Source organism: Anser cygnoides, chromosome 6 (genome assembly GCF_040182565.1).
Source record: "Anser cygnoides isolate HZ-2024a breed goose chromosome 6, Taihu_goose_T2T_genome, whole genome shotgun sequence".
In the NCBI taxonomy this organism is placed as follows: Eukaryota; Metazoa; Chordata; class Aves; order Anseriformes; family Anatidae; genus Anser; species Anser cygnoides.
In genome coordinates, this window is record NC_089878.1 from 37,848,890 (window position 1) to 37,868,829 (window position 19,940).

At 36.6% G+C, this 19,940-nt stretch overlaps 1 protein-coding gene across 7 annotated transcripts in view; it reads left to right on the forward strand.

The window, feature by feature from the left end:
- ARHGAP15 (Rho GTPase activating protein 15) overlaps nucleotides 1-19,940 on the forward strand; it is a 331,319-nt gene that overhangs the window by 188,297 nt on the left and 123,082 nt on the right. For all 7 annotated transcript variants that reach the window (XM_013189194.3, XM_066999696.1, XM_013189193.3 and 4 more), the window contains 2 exons: nucleotides 6,104-6,226; nucleotides 15,133-15,231. In XM_013189194.3, the coding sequence (XP_013044648.1) occupies nucleotides 6,104-6,226; nucleotides 15,133-15,231 (222 nt within the window). The remainder of the gene's footprint in view (nucleotides 1-6,103; nucleotides 6,227-15,132; nucleotides 15,232-19,940) is intronic.

A 19,940-nucleotide genomic window follows, 5' to 3' on the forward strand; every position in this document is an offset into this window, starting at 1 on the left:
TTCCTATTGTTTATTTCTGAGCGTGCTTCATAAACATTTGCAAATGCATATATAGTTGCTGTGGCAAATATCTGTTTTAAGAGCATAAACTTGAATTACTTCAGGTCCTTTGGTGCCCATGAAAACAAAATCTTCCTAGCATCTCCTGGCCAATGATACCCAGTCTGTCATCTGGTGCCACAGTTCTCGTGTCTACGCTCTGTAGTCACAAAACCTGTAATTTTAAAGCTTATCATAAACATAGGGATTGGGGGTAACGCCTGATTTCTGTATTTTCCCCACCAATCATTTTTGTAGTGCCTCCAAGCAAACCATGTTTTTGTCTCTCATTTTGCTCTTTTGCAAAGAAGATACAATAATTGTAGTGTGGGGATAACTCGTGAGACCTGCCCGGGAACTTCCCAGAGGAATAAAATAGGATGACTGACAAAAGTCTTTAGCTCAATAAAGTAGGTGTAGTGAATTCATTATCCCTAGTGAGCAGGCTTTATTGACTCCATCTCAGAAGATCACAAAGAAAAGGAAGGAGGCAGTGACTTGGTTTTATCAGTGTCAAAACTTTGGTGCTGGCTGAAACACTGACCACTTATATAGACAATAATGCATGCTGCTCATCCCCTAAAGGACTACAAGTAGTTTTACCTCAGCTGCAGGCCAAGAAAATATGAAAATGGCGTTGAATTCTGAGTTCCAATGAAGTCCAATAAAAGTTAAAGTCATGAGTCATTCTATATTTTTAAATTACAATGTCTCCTGGAATGTAGGCATAGCCATACGCCTCTGCATGTTACTTGTATGTTTCTTGGGGAGGATGAGACATTCTTAGCAATTAAACATGCCTATTCCTTGAAATTAGTTAATGAATTAACTCCTTTAAATAATTTTTTGCACATATGTGATAGTACTGCTGTTAGACTGGCACTTTCATTATCCAAAATTGAAGAGAACTATTTACTTCTACCTCCCATTTAGCCATCTCAGCTTTGATTCAGTCCTGCAAGATGCTGATGAGGACTCTGGACATGAGTCTGTAAAACACTTGAAAAATCGTTAGTTCAAGATATGTGAGATCACAACTAAACCCGTGGATCTGTTCATGTGTTTTAAGATAGTTGCGTCTAGGTTTTTGATCAGCGTATTCTGGATTTTGAATGATCAAGCTTGTCCCTTTTATTATTCCATGGAAAAAGAGTTATTAAATCGTAACCATGGGTGTTGTTATGCTACAAGTCATCTCCATTTCTAAGAACTAAGAACTTCCTGAGGCTTTGAAGTCCTCAAGAGTGTTAAAAAAATGAACAGTGCTCTGTCCAGACTAGTTGTTATGTTTTTACCTGCAGAACAAGACTAGGGGAAGAGAAAAAACAAATGCGAAGTTATTTGAATTTCTTAATGCCTTACCCGCTCCCACTGCTGCTCCTCAATCTGCATGAGTCCTTTCCAAATGAATTACGTACAATAATTTTGGGTGTTATAATAAACAGATAGACACCATAATAATGTATTTCAGTTAGGAAGAGGTACTTGAGAGAAATTGGTTTTGCTATACACATGATGTGAGACAATCAATAGTGCTTTAGTCTGACAAGCACTGTCAATATCCATTGTCACAGTTCAGAAAGTCATTAATGGATAGTTCTTCAAAAACCAATGCTTTCAACACATGTTAGAAGTGTTCAGATATACTGTACCTGGCAGGAATTAATCATAGGTAACCCTTGGGATTTAATATAAATGTTTTGTAAATTAAGAGTGAAATAAAAGTCGTTGGAAGGAGTGTGAGATCGTGTTACATGGAGTTAGGAAACCTTGCCAATGAAATATGTCGCTGTTTAGGACATATTAAAACATTTTACTTTCTGCCTAGAATGTCACACCCAGGAAAACCAGTCTGCTAGAAATATATTGTCTAGGTACATGATTTCTGTTTTATTTTCTCTACTAAATTCACAGAAAGTAATCTCTAAAATTTTGATCCTTGCCCTGAAAGGGTTGTAGTCTCTCCTGGTTCTTTTAGTTGTGCCCATGCCAAAATTGTAAAGAAAGGCTTTCGCAACTTCACCTTGCAAATACTTTAGCCACAGCTTCAGCCTGCTGAAATATTACAGCTGAAGCTGTAATATTTTTATTATCACTGCATCATATAGACAATGTAGTGCATTCAAATAAGGCTCACAATTTGTCTGTACATCACCAAACTTCCATTGACTCTGATGGTGCTGTTTTTGCAGAATGGTGTGAGGCATAGGGCAATGCATTAATTCCTTCCTTCCTCCTGTGTTCTTGTGTAAAAGCTGCATATATTTTTAGGATTTTTTTGCTGTTGAATAAGTATTCAGGGGATTTATATAGGGCCCCCCAAAAGACAGGTCAGTTATTATCTTGATTTAAGTGTGGTTTTTTTTTTTCTTTTTTTTTCTTTTTCCAGAGAATTTAGCCTCTAGTTATGCTTCCTATTTCAGCCAGTTTTCTTGCAATGCTATTTAACACCAAGAGGCACAAATACGTTTTTGTTTTTTTTTCTAATGCTCTATTTATACTATTTTCTTTTTGTACCTGTTCTGCAGGACACTTCCCTAATGTGATAAGCTGTTGTGATTTAATATACCTTAATTCTAGAGCGGATAGCAAATTGCCTGAGGAAAATAGCTTGCTTTTTGTTTTCATTTGTCTATTAATACCTCTGGAATAAATAAACACTTTATAAAGTGACCAAAGTAATCAGAAATGGTTTCTTTGTTTGTTTGTTTGTTTTACATCTGAAGAGTCCTAGCTAATTCCCAGCCAAACGTGAAAGCCAGCCTGTGCTCATGTTATGTTTTTTTGCTGCTGGGTTGAAGTGTCCTGTACCTCTTTCCAACAGAAGAGTTAGCATAATATTGTACTTGCTGTTGGGTTCCTCTCTACATGTACCGTAAAAATGCCCTGGCCCAGCAAGAGCAAGCATGTCTTTTATTCTTCTGTCTCAAAAGTTATTAGTAAGATATAAAAAAATACTTAAGTGAAGAGTCTGTGTAAAGGGACAGGAATTATGCTTCTGTTCTTTGTTGATTTTGAGGCACTTATGTGACTCTGTCAATGTGAATAGCTTCAGAATTGAGGATATGAGTTCATTCAGTGCAATCAATCACATGGCACACCTATGCAGTTTATGCCAGAGGATTTGAGAACAAGCAGTAGATTTATTTCCTATCATTTTGTACTTAGGCCCTTAAGTATCCTGTCTTTCTTCTGTGTGGAACTGCTTTCCACTTTTTTTATGTTGTCTGAAGTTTGCCAGCTCACTTTCATGGAAGACTCGTGGCCAAATTCAGAACTTCAAATTTAAAAAGGAAGGTACTACTATATATATATATATATATGTATATGTATATATATATATATAGTGGTTTTTCAGTTTTATAACAGAATATTTTTTTGTCTCTTGGAAGTAACATTTGGTGCTCTTTTTATTTCTAAATATAATAGCAAAGTCATTTTAATGTGGGGATATCGCGAGAAGAATGGTTTGGCAAGAGAAGGGCTATTTGTAAATGAGATCCCAACAAGAATATTTCTGGCTAAGCTTGGGTTTGGAACATGCTATCTAAACCCTTGAATTTCTGGGAGGTTTGGAGTTTCCCTCTGGTGACTCACATGTTTAATAGAATAGGAAAATTGTCAAAATTAGCTTTGCTGCTGTTTTTAGCTATGTGCTATACCATACAATGTATAACATACAAAATCATCCATGAAAATAATTATTTCTACATCTAGACATAGTTTTAACACTATAATTGCTGTTTTAGGTATAAAACTTCCAGCTGGGTTAATGCATCTTTCTAAGCAGGAGGATCTTTACCCTTTTATCAAATCATAGATTTCCCCATCCTACCACTCACAGTGTGATCATGTTTATTTCAGTTAAAGTATCTTAACAAATTTGGCTTATTCTTAGAGCTAAAAATGTAAATCAAGTGGGCATTTCAGAGTCCTGCAGAATGGGAAATGTGGCAGGCATCTTAACTGACTTAAGAGATATTTTCACTCCTGCATCATTTGGAACTGGGAAGCTTCACACTGAAAGTCAGGAAAAAGCAAACCTACATGTGAATTGATATGGACAGAATGACCCAAAGCAACAAGAGAGTCCCAAAACTAAACACAATTCACTTCACTGTTTCAAAGTACCATTAAGATGCAGAATTAGAAACATCCATTTGTTGTTCTTTTTATAGCACAGCCAAGTGACTTGGAATTTTAGCTTGTCCCTGCCAAGGATTGCTCAATTTCGAACAAAAAGTCCTCAACTATAATGTTAAAAAAGCACCAGCCATCAATTGAATGCTAATCTTTATATTCTATGATATATCACTCCAAGAATGCTACCATTAAAAAATGTGAATTCTATTTTTCATAAGTGATGGATTATTGTACCAAGCTGTGTATTTTCCAGTAAAGTGTCCTTTTATTTGTCCTGTGTGATTACTAGTTTGTGGAAGTATGTGTGGGGTCATTTTAGTGCTGTGGGAAAATGGAGCACTCTTCTGTTAAAATCAGTAGTGAAATCAGAAGCAAACTATGCTCTGATCATCATAGGCATGTGTTTAAATATTGCTTTCCTTAATTGGCTATGTTCTATTTACTTAAAATGAACAATTTGGCAAGTTTTTCTCCCTTGACAACAGCAAAGCGTAAACCATTTTATAAGTTTGGCTGTTAAAATCAGATTTGTAATGTAAACCACAATATTCCAGGGCTGTTACTGTTGCTTAACCAGTTATTTTAGCTTGCCATTGTTTTATAATTGTGCACCTTTAAACATTCTGGCTCTGTTTATACCTTATGCAAAACTTCATGCTACAAAATAGCCCAATAATTTTGATCGTAATTTGCTTTTTGAAAATCTCTTCCCCTGGATCCTCTACAGGAAGATCACTGCATCATAGGAGACTCAGGGTAGGGGAGATGGGGGAATATCTCTGTTACTGCAGCTACATTATGAAGGGCACTACTTGGAAGTTCAACAGAAGGGACAATGGATCAACACTTGCTAGATCAGCTTGTGGAGAATACTCTGGTGGATTTTTAATTAATTAATTAATTTTCAAGAGAAGACGGGAAGCTGTTCTCCCCTCAGAAACCAAAAGCCACCCCTCTCTCACGTGGAGGTCCTTGCCAAGGGAAGCTGTACAGCTCTGGCTGCCCTGTTGTCCTGCTCAGCACTGGGGCAAGAGAGCCCAGGACAAGGGTTAGTTAGCCAAGGGTGCTGAGGCTCAGGTGGTTTGTCACCAATCTTTAAAAATCTGCTTCTTCAGCGAAACATTTGGAGCATGTCTCCATATGGCATCTCAGTTTCTTCTGGAGTGTCCAGCCTTGAGTTTCTCCTTGCTACTAACACAGCCTATTTTCTTAGCTGTGATGGTGCCCTGTAAGCACCTCAGCACACAAGAAGTTAAATTTATGCCTTTGAAATTTCCTCTAGGGGATTTTCTGCAGCTGGGTTCTGTGTCTTTTTTGACACAGAGCAGGAATAAATTGAGCTCAAAATGTTTCTCAGTTTGGTAAATGCCTAAATATAATAAAATATAATCATTAGGACGGGAATACTTTTCTTTCCATAAATTAATGCATCTTGCACACATTTCATGGCATGCAGCCATGTTTTCTATAACTGCATTAAATATATATATAGCGCTTAATCCATCTTGGCAAGAGAACTCAGTCCTTCACTAGTGGTGTAACCATCCATCCTTTCTCATAGCGAGCAGTATATAGCTAATAGTGCATAGCGCACTTCGAGTCTGGACTTTTAGTTGAAAAAATCATCCATGTGAAACTTGTGGGATTCCAGAACGTTTCATGAGTAAACTGGTAGCCATCCAAATACTTATAGGCAATAAATAATACAACTTTGTGACTAACCAGCAGAGTGAACTCATCACGTTTATTCACAAAAATATTAATCAGATGCTCTGTACTATCCAACCAGCTACACTCCTGACCTACTGCATGACTTTATTAGGATGGTTTGGGCCATTGTTTTCCAAGAATATTTGAGCAAACTATTACTACTTAAAAAGAATAAAATTTCACTGAAGTTTTTTATTTTGTTTTCCTTTAGTTTTCAGATTGAACTACAGTGCTTCTGACTCAAATGACAGAAACCGAGTTAAGAGCAGGTTAAAGAAGTTTATCTCCCGAAGACCCTCCTTGAAAACATTGCAAGAAAAGGGGCTCATCAAAGGTGTGTTCTCTTTTATACTTTTTGGAATAAAAAGTAAAAATTGACATATTAATTTTTCTCTTTCATTCTCAGCTAAAAACATATGTGCATTAGACAAATACTTCTTAGATATGGTTTTGTTGCTGTTTCTTGGAAAATTTAGACAGCTGAACTGTAAAGAAAAAAATCAGCATATGGTTCCCTGTACCTCTGTGCTAACTGACTGCTTCTTCAATTTTTTTGCTTACTTGTGTATGTGGTAGAAGCCTCTCCACTTAGTACAGTCACTCACCATGCACCATGCAAATCAACATGCTGCACCACTCCATTTCTTTTTAAGAAAAGAATTCTGATATAGTTTGGTATTTAATATAAGCAATGGGAACTTCAGATGCTGTGCTGGCTAATTTGTTTTCTAGAGTAGGCTGGAATACTTTCTGCTGTCTTCTCATTATTTTTCTAACTTGCCAACAAAATACATTTTTAACAATTTAAAATATGTGCCAGTGAATAATAAATGCTTTGAATCTGTGATTTTTTCCTGTTCCAGTTTCTTGCTAAGTTGGTCAGACATCACTTTCATATATCCTTAAAAAATGGCTTCTTTGATAAAAAGTGTTTGCTAGATTATCCAAGAAGTATTTTCCTAAAAAGCTGGTAGTTAACTTGAAGGCAGTAGCGTGCTGACCACTAATAATCAAGTAAAGCCATGTTTTCAAATATTGTCTGGAATGATGCTTTAAAAATTTACGCACTCCCAAATTATTATGTGTGAAACCCACAACTGCACATGCAAATTGACTAGAAAAAGGCATTTTGCCAGCAGCCCCTGTCAGTCTCTGGAGTGTGAGCTTTCCAGTGGTGCGTCAAAAATGGCAAAGGGTGTTGCTAGTGTGTATTAAACTTGTCTGTCCTGAGCCAAGAGATTGACCCCGGCTAGCACAAGCTGAAGCAGCCACAAGAGTTAAACACTAGCTGGGCCCATGTCTGAAGAGAAATAGGAGATTTTATGAATTAACTTTGTACATTTTAGATACATGCAAAAATGTTCAGCACAGTGTTTCTTCCTCTAAGGAAGTCTTCAATATGTGAAACCATTATGTGCCTTAATGGTGGGCTTCTGCTTCTAGTTTCCACAGGCGCTTTAAAAAGTGTCATGGATACACACATATGTGTGTGAGTGTGTTCACACTTTCACACACACCAAATCTTTCAGGATCTGTCCTTAAAGATTCATAGTGTTTGATTTCAATACATAGAAGGGTTTTGCCTCTTTGAAGTACCCTGTGGGTTTAGGGTGGGATTTTAATGCATCATATTAGTTTGTTTCAGTTATTACAGTAATAGAGTAGTAATTTATAGTCTTTTAATTTCTGGATTTAGGGGTGGGTTTTTTTAGTTTAATAAAGTGTGGCTGATGAATCTCCTGCGGTGTTACATACGGATCAGATGTGATCCCTGCTAACAAATCCAGATTCATTAGCATAACTCAAATCCATCCTCTAATATATCTCTCTAGGAAAGCCAGATGCATTTGGTTTTGGCTACACTTGCATTAAGGTCTTGATTCATAAACATAGCTTGGTTCTACCTGGGATACTCTTCTACAGAAAAACAAGGTGCATGATTTGTGGCACAGTAACTCTGTGTCGGTACCCAGCACAATTTTATTACCAAACTAATGTTACCATAAAGAAAACATGTTAGTTATCTACCGTGCAGTTTCATTAGGATTAGGTTTTGGCCATGCAAATGAGGCAGGATTCGTTAACACGGCTTAATTCCAATCTACGGTAAGTCTATGTGAAATGCACATTTGATAAGGTTCCTTCATTGTCTTCACCAGAGTTTATCCCTTAATCTGTTAAAATGTTATGAAAATGCAGTTGCAGTGCTTATACATAGACCACTTTTAAATGTTAATTTTTAGGCTCGCATTAGAATATTTTTAAATCACAAAATGCAACCATCCAGATTAAAAATTAAAAGCCTGCCAAATTTTGTATTATAAAATGCATCTATTTATTTTTCTAAAGGTGAACGAAATGGTTGCAGAAACCTCTCAAAACTATTTATTTGCTTGTTTCTTCAGGGAAAAAAATGTTAACCAATTTTTACAAGAGCAAAATTCCTCCAGCTCTGAGAACACACATACTAACTTTTATCCCATGGGGAAATGTTTCTGTCAGAATTGTAAATCCCTTAAAATAGGGGCTCATAATAAAAGTGTGTCTAAAGCCTTGCAGGACATCTCGGTACCGAATTTCTGACAAAGAACTGTTCTGTGTGCTAGTGAAGAATTGATATAAATATCTACGAAGCGTGTGGTGTTAATTACTCCAAAGCAGTGGCACTGTAGGTGATGTGAAAACCTTCACTTTTCATCAAGTGCTATTCATATTTGCCAGGGGCACTATAAAGCTCTCAAATCTATATTGATTTTTTACATTGTATGTCACATTGGAACCAAAACTCCAATAAATTTAACACGTAAATTATAGTCATGAGTAAATACATTTTAAGGTGGTAAGTTCACTTAAACACAGTTCTGTGAGCTGTTAGTCACTGATGTGTACACACTTGGCCAGAAGACTCGACACATTTCTCTGCATTAACCAAATTTGGGAATACAGGCTTCAAAATTAAATAGCAGTTTGATCTCCTGGGGTACTTTGTTCTGCCAACAGTATTATCAGAAAATCTAGAAATTATGTGATTGTCATTTAACTCTTAACAAAACTTTGTTCCTGTAGGATGTAGGAAATATCTGTAGTAAAAAAAGTATGCTTTTGTCAAATGGGAAGAATAAGAAATAGGAGGATGGTAATCAAACAGGGGAATGTGACCAGGGTGTAAAAGTTAGTTGTATGGTAATCTGAGAATGAACTGCTGATTTATATGACAAAAAGTTATTTTTGTCATCACTGTCCCATTTGCTTTTTAGTCTTTTTCCTATGAGAAGCCTGAACATGAAGCGCACTGGCCCCACTTGTTGCAATGGGCTGGTTCATGGGGTTTTTCATGCTCCAGTGAGAAATGCCATGAAGATTGTCAGCCCTCATAGTTCCATCTCACTGCTGCTTACACAAAATATCTTTGTAACAGAAGAATTTTGAATCATTTCTGTGTAACATGTATGGGGCTATACGTACACTTTTGTTGGTGTATTTCCACACATGCATGCAAACCTAGAAGGAGAAAATAGGCATGTTTCAGGCCTGCCATTTTAACAGTGTTATTTCAAGAATAACTGTGTTCAAATTTATATGCTAGGGCAGTTCCTTGGAATTGAAATATTCTCAGAATTTACAGAATCTGCACTAATAAGCTAGAAAAATAATATATAAATCTTCTCTTTTAGAACTACTTTATAATTGAACTTTGATCTTTGTGTTTGAGCTTTGTCATGATTTAATATTGCCCCAAATGAATTGCCAACCTTCAACTTAATATTGCCCTGCTAACCTCCTGATTTCTGAGCCTCTCTAGTCCAGAAAAAAAAAAAAATGCTTCCATGAAACTGTGATTTTAAAGCTATGGTGGTTGTGTTGGCAATAGACTATTACAAAATTCTCTTTCAGCAAATGCTGAAAGATAAAGGAAAAGGAAAAGAAAAAGTCATAATTAACAACATAAATGATGCTATGGGAAATGAGGAAAATGCAGCTGGCAAGATACTCACCTAGATTTTGTTGTTGTTGTTTTATTTCAAAGGGTAGATGCTGAAGGAACTTCATGAAACTTATTTTGTAAGTTAAGGCAAAAAACAGAACAGCATAAAAATTGGAACCGTTACAACTTTTTCAAGATGAATCTAAAAGCCATTCAATTGCTGGTGAAAAGAACTAGCTGTGATTTGGCTTGATAGCCTATAGTACAAGGCTGAGCATATGTTGGTGGTTGTGCAGATAACAGCACAAAGATCACCAATTATTTTATTTCTAGACAAGGGAAAACATCCTAATTGTTTCACATGTTCCAGTGGACCGTGGAGTAATTCAATGTAGTGAGTGTAATGCTCAAGAGAAGTCCAAAGGTTTAGATTAAGACTTATTTTTGGGTGTGTTTTGTAATTCTTCTGCATTGTTAATTTAGCAACTGTTTTGGTGCCCATAATAACCTAGGAAAAGTTAGGAAATGTTTCCTTTGACTTGCAGGGACAGTGGGTCACAAGGATGTTTCTTTCTTTGACCACTACATGGACTTTCTGAAGTACATTTTCCAAACCCTGTCGATGGCCAAACACTGGACAAAGTGATGTTTCCATTGACGCTGCTCTAATCATGACATGATGGTCAGAAATCATTCAGATAATTTTAAAATATCTCATTTTTGAGACCTGCTTTGAAAAGGAGTACAGCATCCTCACTCTCTTTGAATTCAAATGAACTCTTGTCTCCAGTAAAACACCATAATTTCTTAAAAGAGACCAGTGTCTACACTACTCTCTATTTTTCTGAGAATGTGAAACAAATCTGGTAGCTCATATGCCACTTAACAGTAACTGCTCACAAATGTAATTTTTTTTTAATTGATGACCACCACAGATCAACGTTATATAATAAATCTCCATGTTAAAAGGACTGGCAAGACTCCCAGCTAGCATAAATCAGGGGAGCTCCATTGACAACCTTGCTGACTTCAGTCAGCTGAGAATCTGGCCCACTTACTGTAAAAGCATTGTGGCATTATTTGGAGCCCCAGTCAGTGATGAGCATCACTTTAGTGTCTGACTTGGTATTTCAAGTCTACACATGGAGCACGGGGAAGTAACCTTTCAGAATATGGCATTTCCAACCACCTTCCTTCCCCCTCCAAAAGAATTCTCTGCTGTGGTGCCTACTGTTCTGTCTCCCTCCCTGCACATTCCTCTTATTTTGCCTTTTCCTTCTTTTTTCCCCTTTTTCCTGCCAATGTTCAAACATACCAAGAAGACCAACAACTTAGATGTTGATACAAAGCTTTTGGTAGCCCAGCAGCTCAAATCCAGATGTAGCAGAGTTAACTCCACGAGTATTCGCTCCTTGAAGGCAGTGAATTACATTACGTAGGTATAATTCATGCTTTTAAAAACTTGGGCTTGACACTATTATGCCCTCTCCTCTTGTGTCAGAATTTGAGCTTCTGCCCGAGAATTCAGGATGCTAGCGATTCCCTTCCCTGTTTTTTTAATGAAAAAGACTAGAATATGAATTCCTTCTCAGTGTGGCCACATCTCATCCCTATACACCAAAAACAGTTAAACAATGGCATTCTCAGTGAGGATGTGGCTTTTGTGATTTTGTTTTAATTGTTTCTTTTCCAGAAGTATTGTCTCCCATAGACTGGATTTCTGCAGCTCAGGATTAGTGGCTTTGCTGCAGCCTGTGAAAGCTACTCAGAAAGAGCAGTTCTGTCAGACTCAGGGAGAACTTGAAGCTCACCAGAACGAGCAATTCATTGCAGCTGTAATCATCATTTTATATTATACAACTTGCGAATGTCCATTCTCTCCTCTTCTGGTGTCTCATTTTATATCCATGTGCAAAGCTGTCACACACCCCACCATCTTAAATAGAAGGTTTAAAGCACAGATACCAGGGATGTGTAATGTAAACCATACCACCAAACATATTATGAATATATTGCTCTTCTTAAAAATGCTTGTTGGTTTTTCATACTACAGTATTGACTAACTGTCTGTGTTTGATGTATGGTTTACCAGCCTGATGTAGACTTATGGTTAGAGCTTAACTTGTTAGTTCTGCTTTTGCAGCCAATTCAGAATAACTACAGATGCCCCAAGATATTAAAATTGACTGCTCAAATGGACTCAGTGTGGGAGTTTCATTGGTTTTAAATTGATAACAGCTGAAAGAGTGAATGATTAAAGCTGTATATGGGCATAGTATGCAGCTCCTTTGTACAAGCTCTTGTGAACAGAATCCACTGTATGGGAATTGCCTTTGTTCTAATAAAAGATATTTCTGAACAATTGTTAGTTTAAATTTTTAAATGATGAAACAAGAGCATTTCAGGAGCCTATAGAGGAAATAATTCCTGAGAAACTGGAATAACTCTGAGAAGATAAAGTGGATTTCTATTCAGAGGGGAGCATTTAAAGTTAAGTAGCATTCCATAAGGTGGTAATTGTGTCTATTTCCCAGGCATTTGAGTTAAATAAGCTGGATAGGAAACATAAACTGTCATAACAGGAGGTTAGGAGTGTTGTGTACATCCTTTTTTTTTTTTTTTTTTTTTTTAAGTCATAAAAAAAGAAGTTTTGAAGAGCCTTATCTCAAATAAATCAAACAAGGGCTTTTTTGCTTCTTTTATTCCTTTGGGAGCAGTTCCTATTTTTTGAAAAGATGTTCTGAATAGTTTCTCCTTAGATACAATTTAATATATATATATACCTATAAAAGAGTAAGAAACCAATATTTATATCTTAGTTACACATAAATCTAGTGTAAAAAAAAAACTTTCATATAATGTCTTGTTTTTAAAATTCTGCACAAATATTAAATAAGTTTAGCTCAACTATCCTTGTTAGCTCTGAATGTAAATTTGGCAGTGTAACTCCTGCCATTCCCATGTTTATGTACAGAAACAGATCCAGGAAAAAATAAATTGACTAGAAATAGTCATGGAGTTTGCACCCAGAATTCAGAATATTTGTGTGACTTATTAGATCAAGTACTTCTAAAAATTCATGAATTTCTAGGAGAAAAACAAAACAAACAAACAAACAAAACCAAGCCGTTCTGTATCATTGTTTTACCAAAGTGTCTTTTGATGACCAGTGCCTATTTTCTGAAGAAAAGATGTTTATAACCTTAACTGCAAAATATAGAATGCGACTATATCTGTAAACTGAAAAGTACTTAAAACAAAGTTAAACTGTTTGCTGTAGAAGATGCAAGTCCAAATCCAGAAAATCCACATCCAGAAAAGGGGTGATGGACGAGGTGAGAATTGCAAATCAGTCTCCAGCCTTTTCAAAAGTTCCTCCCAAGAATAGTGAGTATTCTGCATTCATACTGTGGATTGAAAGAGTAACTACAAAGTCCTGCAAGTTGGTTATAAAGCAGTTATAGCACAGAAGAGAAGTTGCTGAACATCCTTGCATTAATTTCCATTCAGTTCTTCACATACTGGCCATCTAAACCCGGTGTAGTTTCTTGACTGTTTTATTCCTGAAATTGTTTACAAGTGTCTTTGTCAAGCAAATAAGATATATTTTTACTTCTTTTTAACATAATTTACATTGGAGAACATTCCATATTATGCAAAGAATTTGACAGGTCTTTGCTAAAATTTTAAAAAACAATTAAGATGTCAAAAGAGGAAGTGCTAGTACATTTTAATCATAAATCTCTGTATATATAATTACCACTGAAGGCAGCTATAAATGTTTTATGAAGAAAATGTAACCAGACTGTGCTTTGTCAGAAACATAACCCCAAAACATGTAACAGACTGTTCGCTAATGCTTAACGCCACACATGCACACAACCTTCTTTGGTGTAGCTCTGCGAACCCAGTCCTCCATCCCTTCTGCAGCTGAAACTCTGGCTAGCTTAAATTCAGGCTTGCTTTGACATACTCTACCAGAATGCAGATCACACACATTGCCAGGTACTGGAATAAGCTTCCCTGATGCATGTCAAGAAGCCCAAAACTCCTGCCATCCCGTGCACCCTGTCTTGTTTCCAGGCTTATTCCTTAGTCCGAGGTATTAGGAAAGAAAAAGCAGTCAAGCTGCAAAAGAGTCCAAGCTTAGTAAGAAATAACGGCGGTTAATGATAGGAAGGCGAAGCTAATGTCATTGCAAAGCAGAAAAAGAGCAAACAGCATTTGGACGGGTGGTGAGAAAAAGTTGTGCTGCTTTGAGGAAGAACCTTTCAAACTGATTGGGGTGGGAGGTGGTGGAACTGACTGTGGAGAAAGTGTCCTGGCGCCACAGAAACTCTCGAGGGCTGCGGGCTCTCTAGGACTGAGTGTGCTTGTTGGCTCTGCTCTGCAGAGCCCAGCCTTGCGCCAGCACCCCTCAGCTGTCTTTACAAACATTTTTGAAAGCCTCTACTCCAATTTCCAAAGTGTAGTACTCTGTTGAAATGCTATATGGAGACTGTCTCTTTGGATAAATGATGGTAGTACAGTCCTATTGTTTTAGCATTTAACTGGCTCTTATTGAATAGTTTCGTTCATCTGTTTGATGCATTTTGATTCTAGCTGACAACATCCCCATTACTGATTGCTCTTTACGTAATTTCTCAAATATATAGAGTGAAAATTAGGTGGAGGAAGCTAATTAGTAATCTGAAGGTTTTAACTGGGTTATACCAATGTTTTAAGAGGAACAATCTGTGTATCAAAACTTTAACATCATAAAAATTAAAATGTAGCATTATAGGGCTAAATGCTTATTTGTCAAGGAAAAAACACAAATCACAAGTTAAACTTGGTGTAACATATGCTATCCTCATCAAAAGATGTTTAGTACCTTCCATTTTTCAAGCAGGTAATTTGATGATTAAAACCTCCAGTAAAGATTAGATGAAATTGTACTCCAAGTCCTAATGATGCAAGGTAAGGAAGCCCTTGCACCCACATGGTAGTTTATGGCACATCCAAACAAACTCAGAGACCATGGACTACAAGCTTTAGAAAGGTAAAGGTACAAATGACAACTGAAGCTTCGGCCCAGGGAAAGGACCCAAGTGCTGAGGTCTGCTCTCAGGGCAGAAGGTAGTGAACAGCAGGACTCAGAAAGGACTTGTCTCCAACTTTGTCTGCCCATCTCCCATATTGAGTTTTTAATTGATATGCAAGCTCGGAAAAGACAAAATAAATAAATAAATAAAATATTACTAATAATATGCTTTAATGCATTTTCCTGTGTTGTTTTTCTTTCTTTTTTATTCTTTATTTTCTCCCAAATGCAGATCAAATTTTTGGCTCCCATTTGCACTTGGTATGTGAGCATGAGAATTCTACAGTCCCCCAGTTTGTAAGACTGTGTATAAAAGCTGTTGAAAGAAGAGGTGAGTTATTAATGTTTCATACTATTTTTTGTTTCTTTGTTAGTAATCAAAAGTTTAACCTTGTAACTCTGCTTGAATTGCCAGAGTAGGCAGGCAGTTCAATTTATAATATAGTTACGGACTGAACTATACCCCACTCTATATCTTCATTTCCTTTATGCAGTAAGACATTAATAAAACCCATTTGTGCTGATTATTCCTTATATTTTGTTTGACATGTTGTTGTTTTAGTCTTTCTCTGGGTAAGTAAATGCTAAAAATCGATAAAATGTCAGCAACTTTCATCCTGAAGTCTCTGGTGAATGTAATGCCAATACTTTTTCCTAAGTCCTGAATTGTATTCAACAAAAATTAATGTTATTCTAGTACAACCACATATATATATTTTTAACTGTCTACAGGTACCTATTTTTTACTGTTATTTTGAAAAGCCATGATACTGTGAGATTATTGGAAAGAGTATTCATCCTCATTAAAAGTTTTGATTAATTTAATAAGAAAGATTTTCATAGTATAAAAAGATGTGCTTAACACCATTGCCTGCCTTCCTTTCTTTCGAGTGTATCTTCTCTCACTGAAGGTCATTTTCTTTGGAAGGTACATGCGGTAGATGCAGAATCTTAAAATGTATTGTATAAAAATGTGAGGCTTCATCACCATCTGTTACAAGTTTACAACTTGTTCCAGGGATCTGGGGAAACATATATCTTGCAAAAGATAGAAAATTTATTTTCAGAATAAGGCTGGGTGAACCCATTGTCACTGTCATATACTGGAGTCTCAGAACAAGAGAACCAATGGAAAATAAAAAGATATTTAGACTGTTAACCACAAAGGAAAAGGCTGTTTTAATTCCATCATTGTTACCTGGTTTTATAGTGAAAGGTGCAATAAAAATACCCTGGAGTTTCAAACTCTGGGAAATTCATGCTTTAATTATACAGCAAAGAGAGCACTGGGATATTATTATTCCCAGAATGATTGGCAGGAAGTCAGAGACTAACAAACTGGAGACTGTTCGGTAGGGGGAGATAGTAGCATTGGTTTTTTGGAGGAAGGCTGGAGGCTGGATGAAAGAGAGAGACAAAGAAAGGGGATACATGTGTGAAGTGACTATTAATAGAGGAGGAATTGCAAGGAGAAATTCAGAACTTGAAAAAAAAAGGCAGAGATTACAGTAGAAAAATGCCACGCCATGCAGAACATGTCTAATTGACTGCTTGGTTGTGATCTTAGCACAGGTTCTCCAAAAGATGCACTAGATATTTCATAGATGATTTGTGGTATCTGACCACTCCTCCAGGAGAAGCAAGGCCAAAGGTCTCTGCACTGCAGACCCGTAATAGAAAAATCCAAGGAACCTAATTAGATGTTTATTGTCTGTGTGAAATGTACAAGGAGAAAATGAAAATATCACTGTTTCTTCAGAAGAATCCATCCTTCGGAGTATTACGCTATTGTTCATGTGTTTCCCTCAAAGTTGCTGTAACTTGGAGAAAGTCTATCCCTTTTGGTTAGTGTAGTATGTAAATAAAAGCTAATCATATGGCGTGAGATAAAAATTTAATTTTATCGCTGTATTTATGAGTTTATATTTGATATACAGTTTTTCTATTATCATTTTCTTGGATTAAGATGCTTGCATTTACTCACATTCTATTTACTCAAAGTGTTGTTTTTACTAAGTTCTGGCATAAACTATCTCAGGACAGCAGTAATTTATGTGAAGCTAAGTCCAATGTTTATGCAAGCTTCTGATGACATTTTATACCGGGGTTGGTATTAGGAAGCAGTATGTGGAGGTGCCAAGTCTCCCGGCATGGCTGAGACTCAACAGATCTGAAGCCCTCCTCTTAATGGCCAGATACGCCTCCAGCCAAGATACTCAACTGCAGAGTCATGGGAAATACTTATGTACCAATTATGGGAAAGGCACATTTAATGAAAACTGTATGTTTACTTTCATAGTCTTAGTAAGATGGCCTAAATACTTAGTACAGCTGGCATATTGGCTGTTGTAGAAAAGCTTTTTTTTTTTTTTCCTGAAGTTGCTTTTTTTTTTTTTATTTAGAAAATATATCATCTACATACTGTACCAAAAATGTTACTTTTGTGCTTCATTTAAGATAAAGGATTGTCAGGAAAAAAAGATCTTAGGAGCCTAACCCTAAATGTTGCTTACAAAACTTTCATACTTGGCTGTACGGCTGTATTCTTATTTATGAAGTCATGTTTTTAGTTATTGTTTACCTATTGATTTTCTTTCTTTTTTTGTGTGTGATTTTTTTTTAATGTTATCACTGTGCACAGACAGTCTAGTGGTGATCTGAATAAACCATATTAATTAGTACATTTTCCTGTGTAGATGACGTTACATACAATAGCTAACTGTAGTAATATTCTTCCACAGATTAAAAATGTAGAGGGTGTCATTAACTGTTGGCAAGATTTCCTGTTTAGTTACACTATTTTAAAATGAATATCTACACTGAAATCAGAGGAATTATTCTGATATTTTTTCCTGCAACTTAGATCAGATTTTGGTTGTTTGTCCCCTAGGCTATTGTTTGCTCATTCACCACTTCAGGACAGAGGTGCTTTATAAGGTCTGGTCTAATTCTCACTCCATAATGCATATTTATCTGTCCGACACAGATTCACTTGTTCAAGAGTGAATTCCATGTTTTCAGCCTCTTTTTGTAGTTATTAAAATAGAACAGGGAAGCAAAGGGTCTTTATACATTCAGTCAGCCATCTTTCAGGGCTGGCAGTGGAGTTTTAGATAGATAGTAATTAAAACTATTTCCATTCTTGTAAACTTGCAAGGCAATTGTCACTTTGTTTTTTTTTTTTTTTTTCCTAGGTAGGGGAATAACAAGCTTAGTTGTTTTTTTTTTCTTCATTCTTCCTGTATTATTTATTCATTCACAATTTTTGATGAAATTCTTGCCTGAAGAATTTAATTGTACAGAGCTATGCCACTAAAGTCAATAGTGTCTTGGCAAAGCATGTTGGACCCTGGGCATTTAATGCAATATTCTTGACAGAAAAATCAGCCGTGTATCTGATGTGACCTGGGAAGGGAATAATTCTGTACCATGCCATGGTCAGATTTAAGAAATGCAGTGGCTACTCAAAGATTTCTACCATTTCTACCATGTCTCCACTTTCTACTTTCTCAGGGACTTGAAGGGGAAATCTTTCACAGAACCGTGTATCCATGTTTTCTTTTGTTTTGTTTTTTCCCTCGTGTATTCTGTTGGTTTGCCGTCACCACCTACCTTGGATGGGCCCCGAGTTCTTCTGATCTGTTGACCTGCCTTTTTCACCCCATGCCTTGTCCCCAGAGGCCATCCGATAGGTAGCACCAGCCCGCACAGAGCTGAGCAGTGCAGCAAGGAGAGCCTGGGACAATCCTCCGCTGCTCTGTAATCCACATGCCGTGCACTCTGCCAAGGGTGGGGCCCATTACAAGACCAGTGGTGCTGCAGATATGATTTCCAGTCATTTCTTGAATCTCCTATTTATTTTGTTATTCGTGACCCTTTAAAAGTCCTGGCGGTTTTTTTGCATTTTTTTAAATAAACGAAAGGCATGAGTAGAACGCATACAAAAATAAAAATATCAGTCTACCTATACAAAAAGCCATCCAGTGTTTCTCATAGTAAAGTTTTACAATGTGAAAACAGCCTGATATTCAACTCTCTTCCAGGGATGATCATTTGCCCGTGTATCTAATAGCAGAGTAAATGAACACCCCAAGAAGTCAGTATCTTAAACCTATCGGTGGTATCCAGTGTACTTAGATTTTGTAAAGAAATACAGTACTAATGCTCCAGGGAAATATAATTTAACTTTCATCTCTCTTTTGAAATGTCCTTCATTTTCTCCCTCTGTTCCCAAATCCAAGTTAGTGTTCTCGAATCAGCCTAAACGACTTGAGAAATGACACTGCAGGCAGCAAGGCTGGTGATTACAGGTACAGTTTTCATTCTAAGCTGGACATTGCAGACATTGTTTTCTGTTGCTTTTCTTGGAGCACAGGATGCTCTGACAGGAATGATACACAAAATTACATATTTGATTCGATGCCTAAAAGCCACCCTGGGATCCATAACCTTGCTTAAAGATTTAAGAAAGACCTTTAGTCCACTTCTGAGAAGGTTCTTAGCTTAGAAAACTTTATCTTTCAACTTTACTTCTTAGCAGCTGTTATGTTTTTTTGCTGTCGTTTGTTTGACAGGATCCAGTTATAGGTTCCGATGTCTGTTTAAAGAAACAGGGAGGTTGTTGGCTTTAAAATTCCCTTACTGCTTGTGTGTTCAACATTTTCCCAGGCTTTTCTACATAGTTTGCCAAGTAAAGGGACTGACCTTTTGTAGCAAACACTTTTTCATTTCTAAATGCTCACTTTGATTTTTGTCCCATTTTATGCTCATTCCAAACTGTTTACAACCCACTAAAAATGACTGTGAATTATATGTTTGTGTAATGGATTCCTTTTGTGGTCGGAGTGGAATGTTTACTTTGAACAATTAGTTATCTTTGGGCAGATTATAGTGACCTGAAAAAAGAATGGCTAAAATTATTATAGTACCTTAACTATTTCCTTTTGTTATCTTCTCTGTTTGGCCAATGTATTATTTACTGGGTTTCATTGCTCTGAGCCCCAGTGAACAAATCATGTTAAATAAGAGCAGTGACAAAAA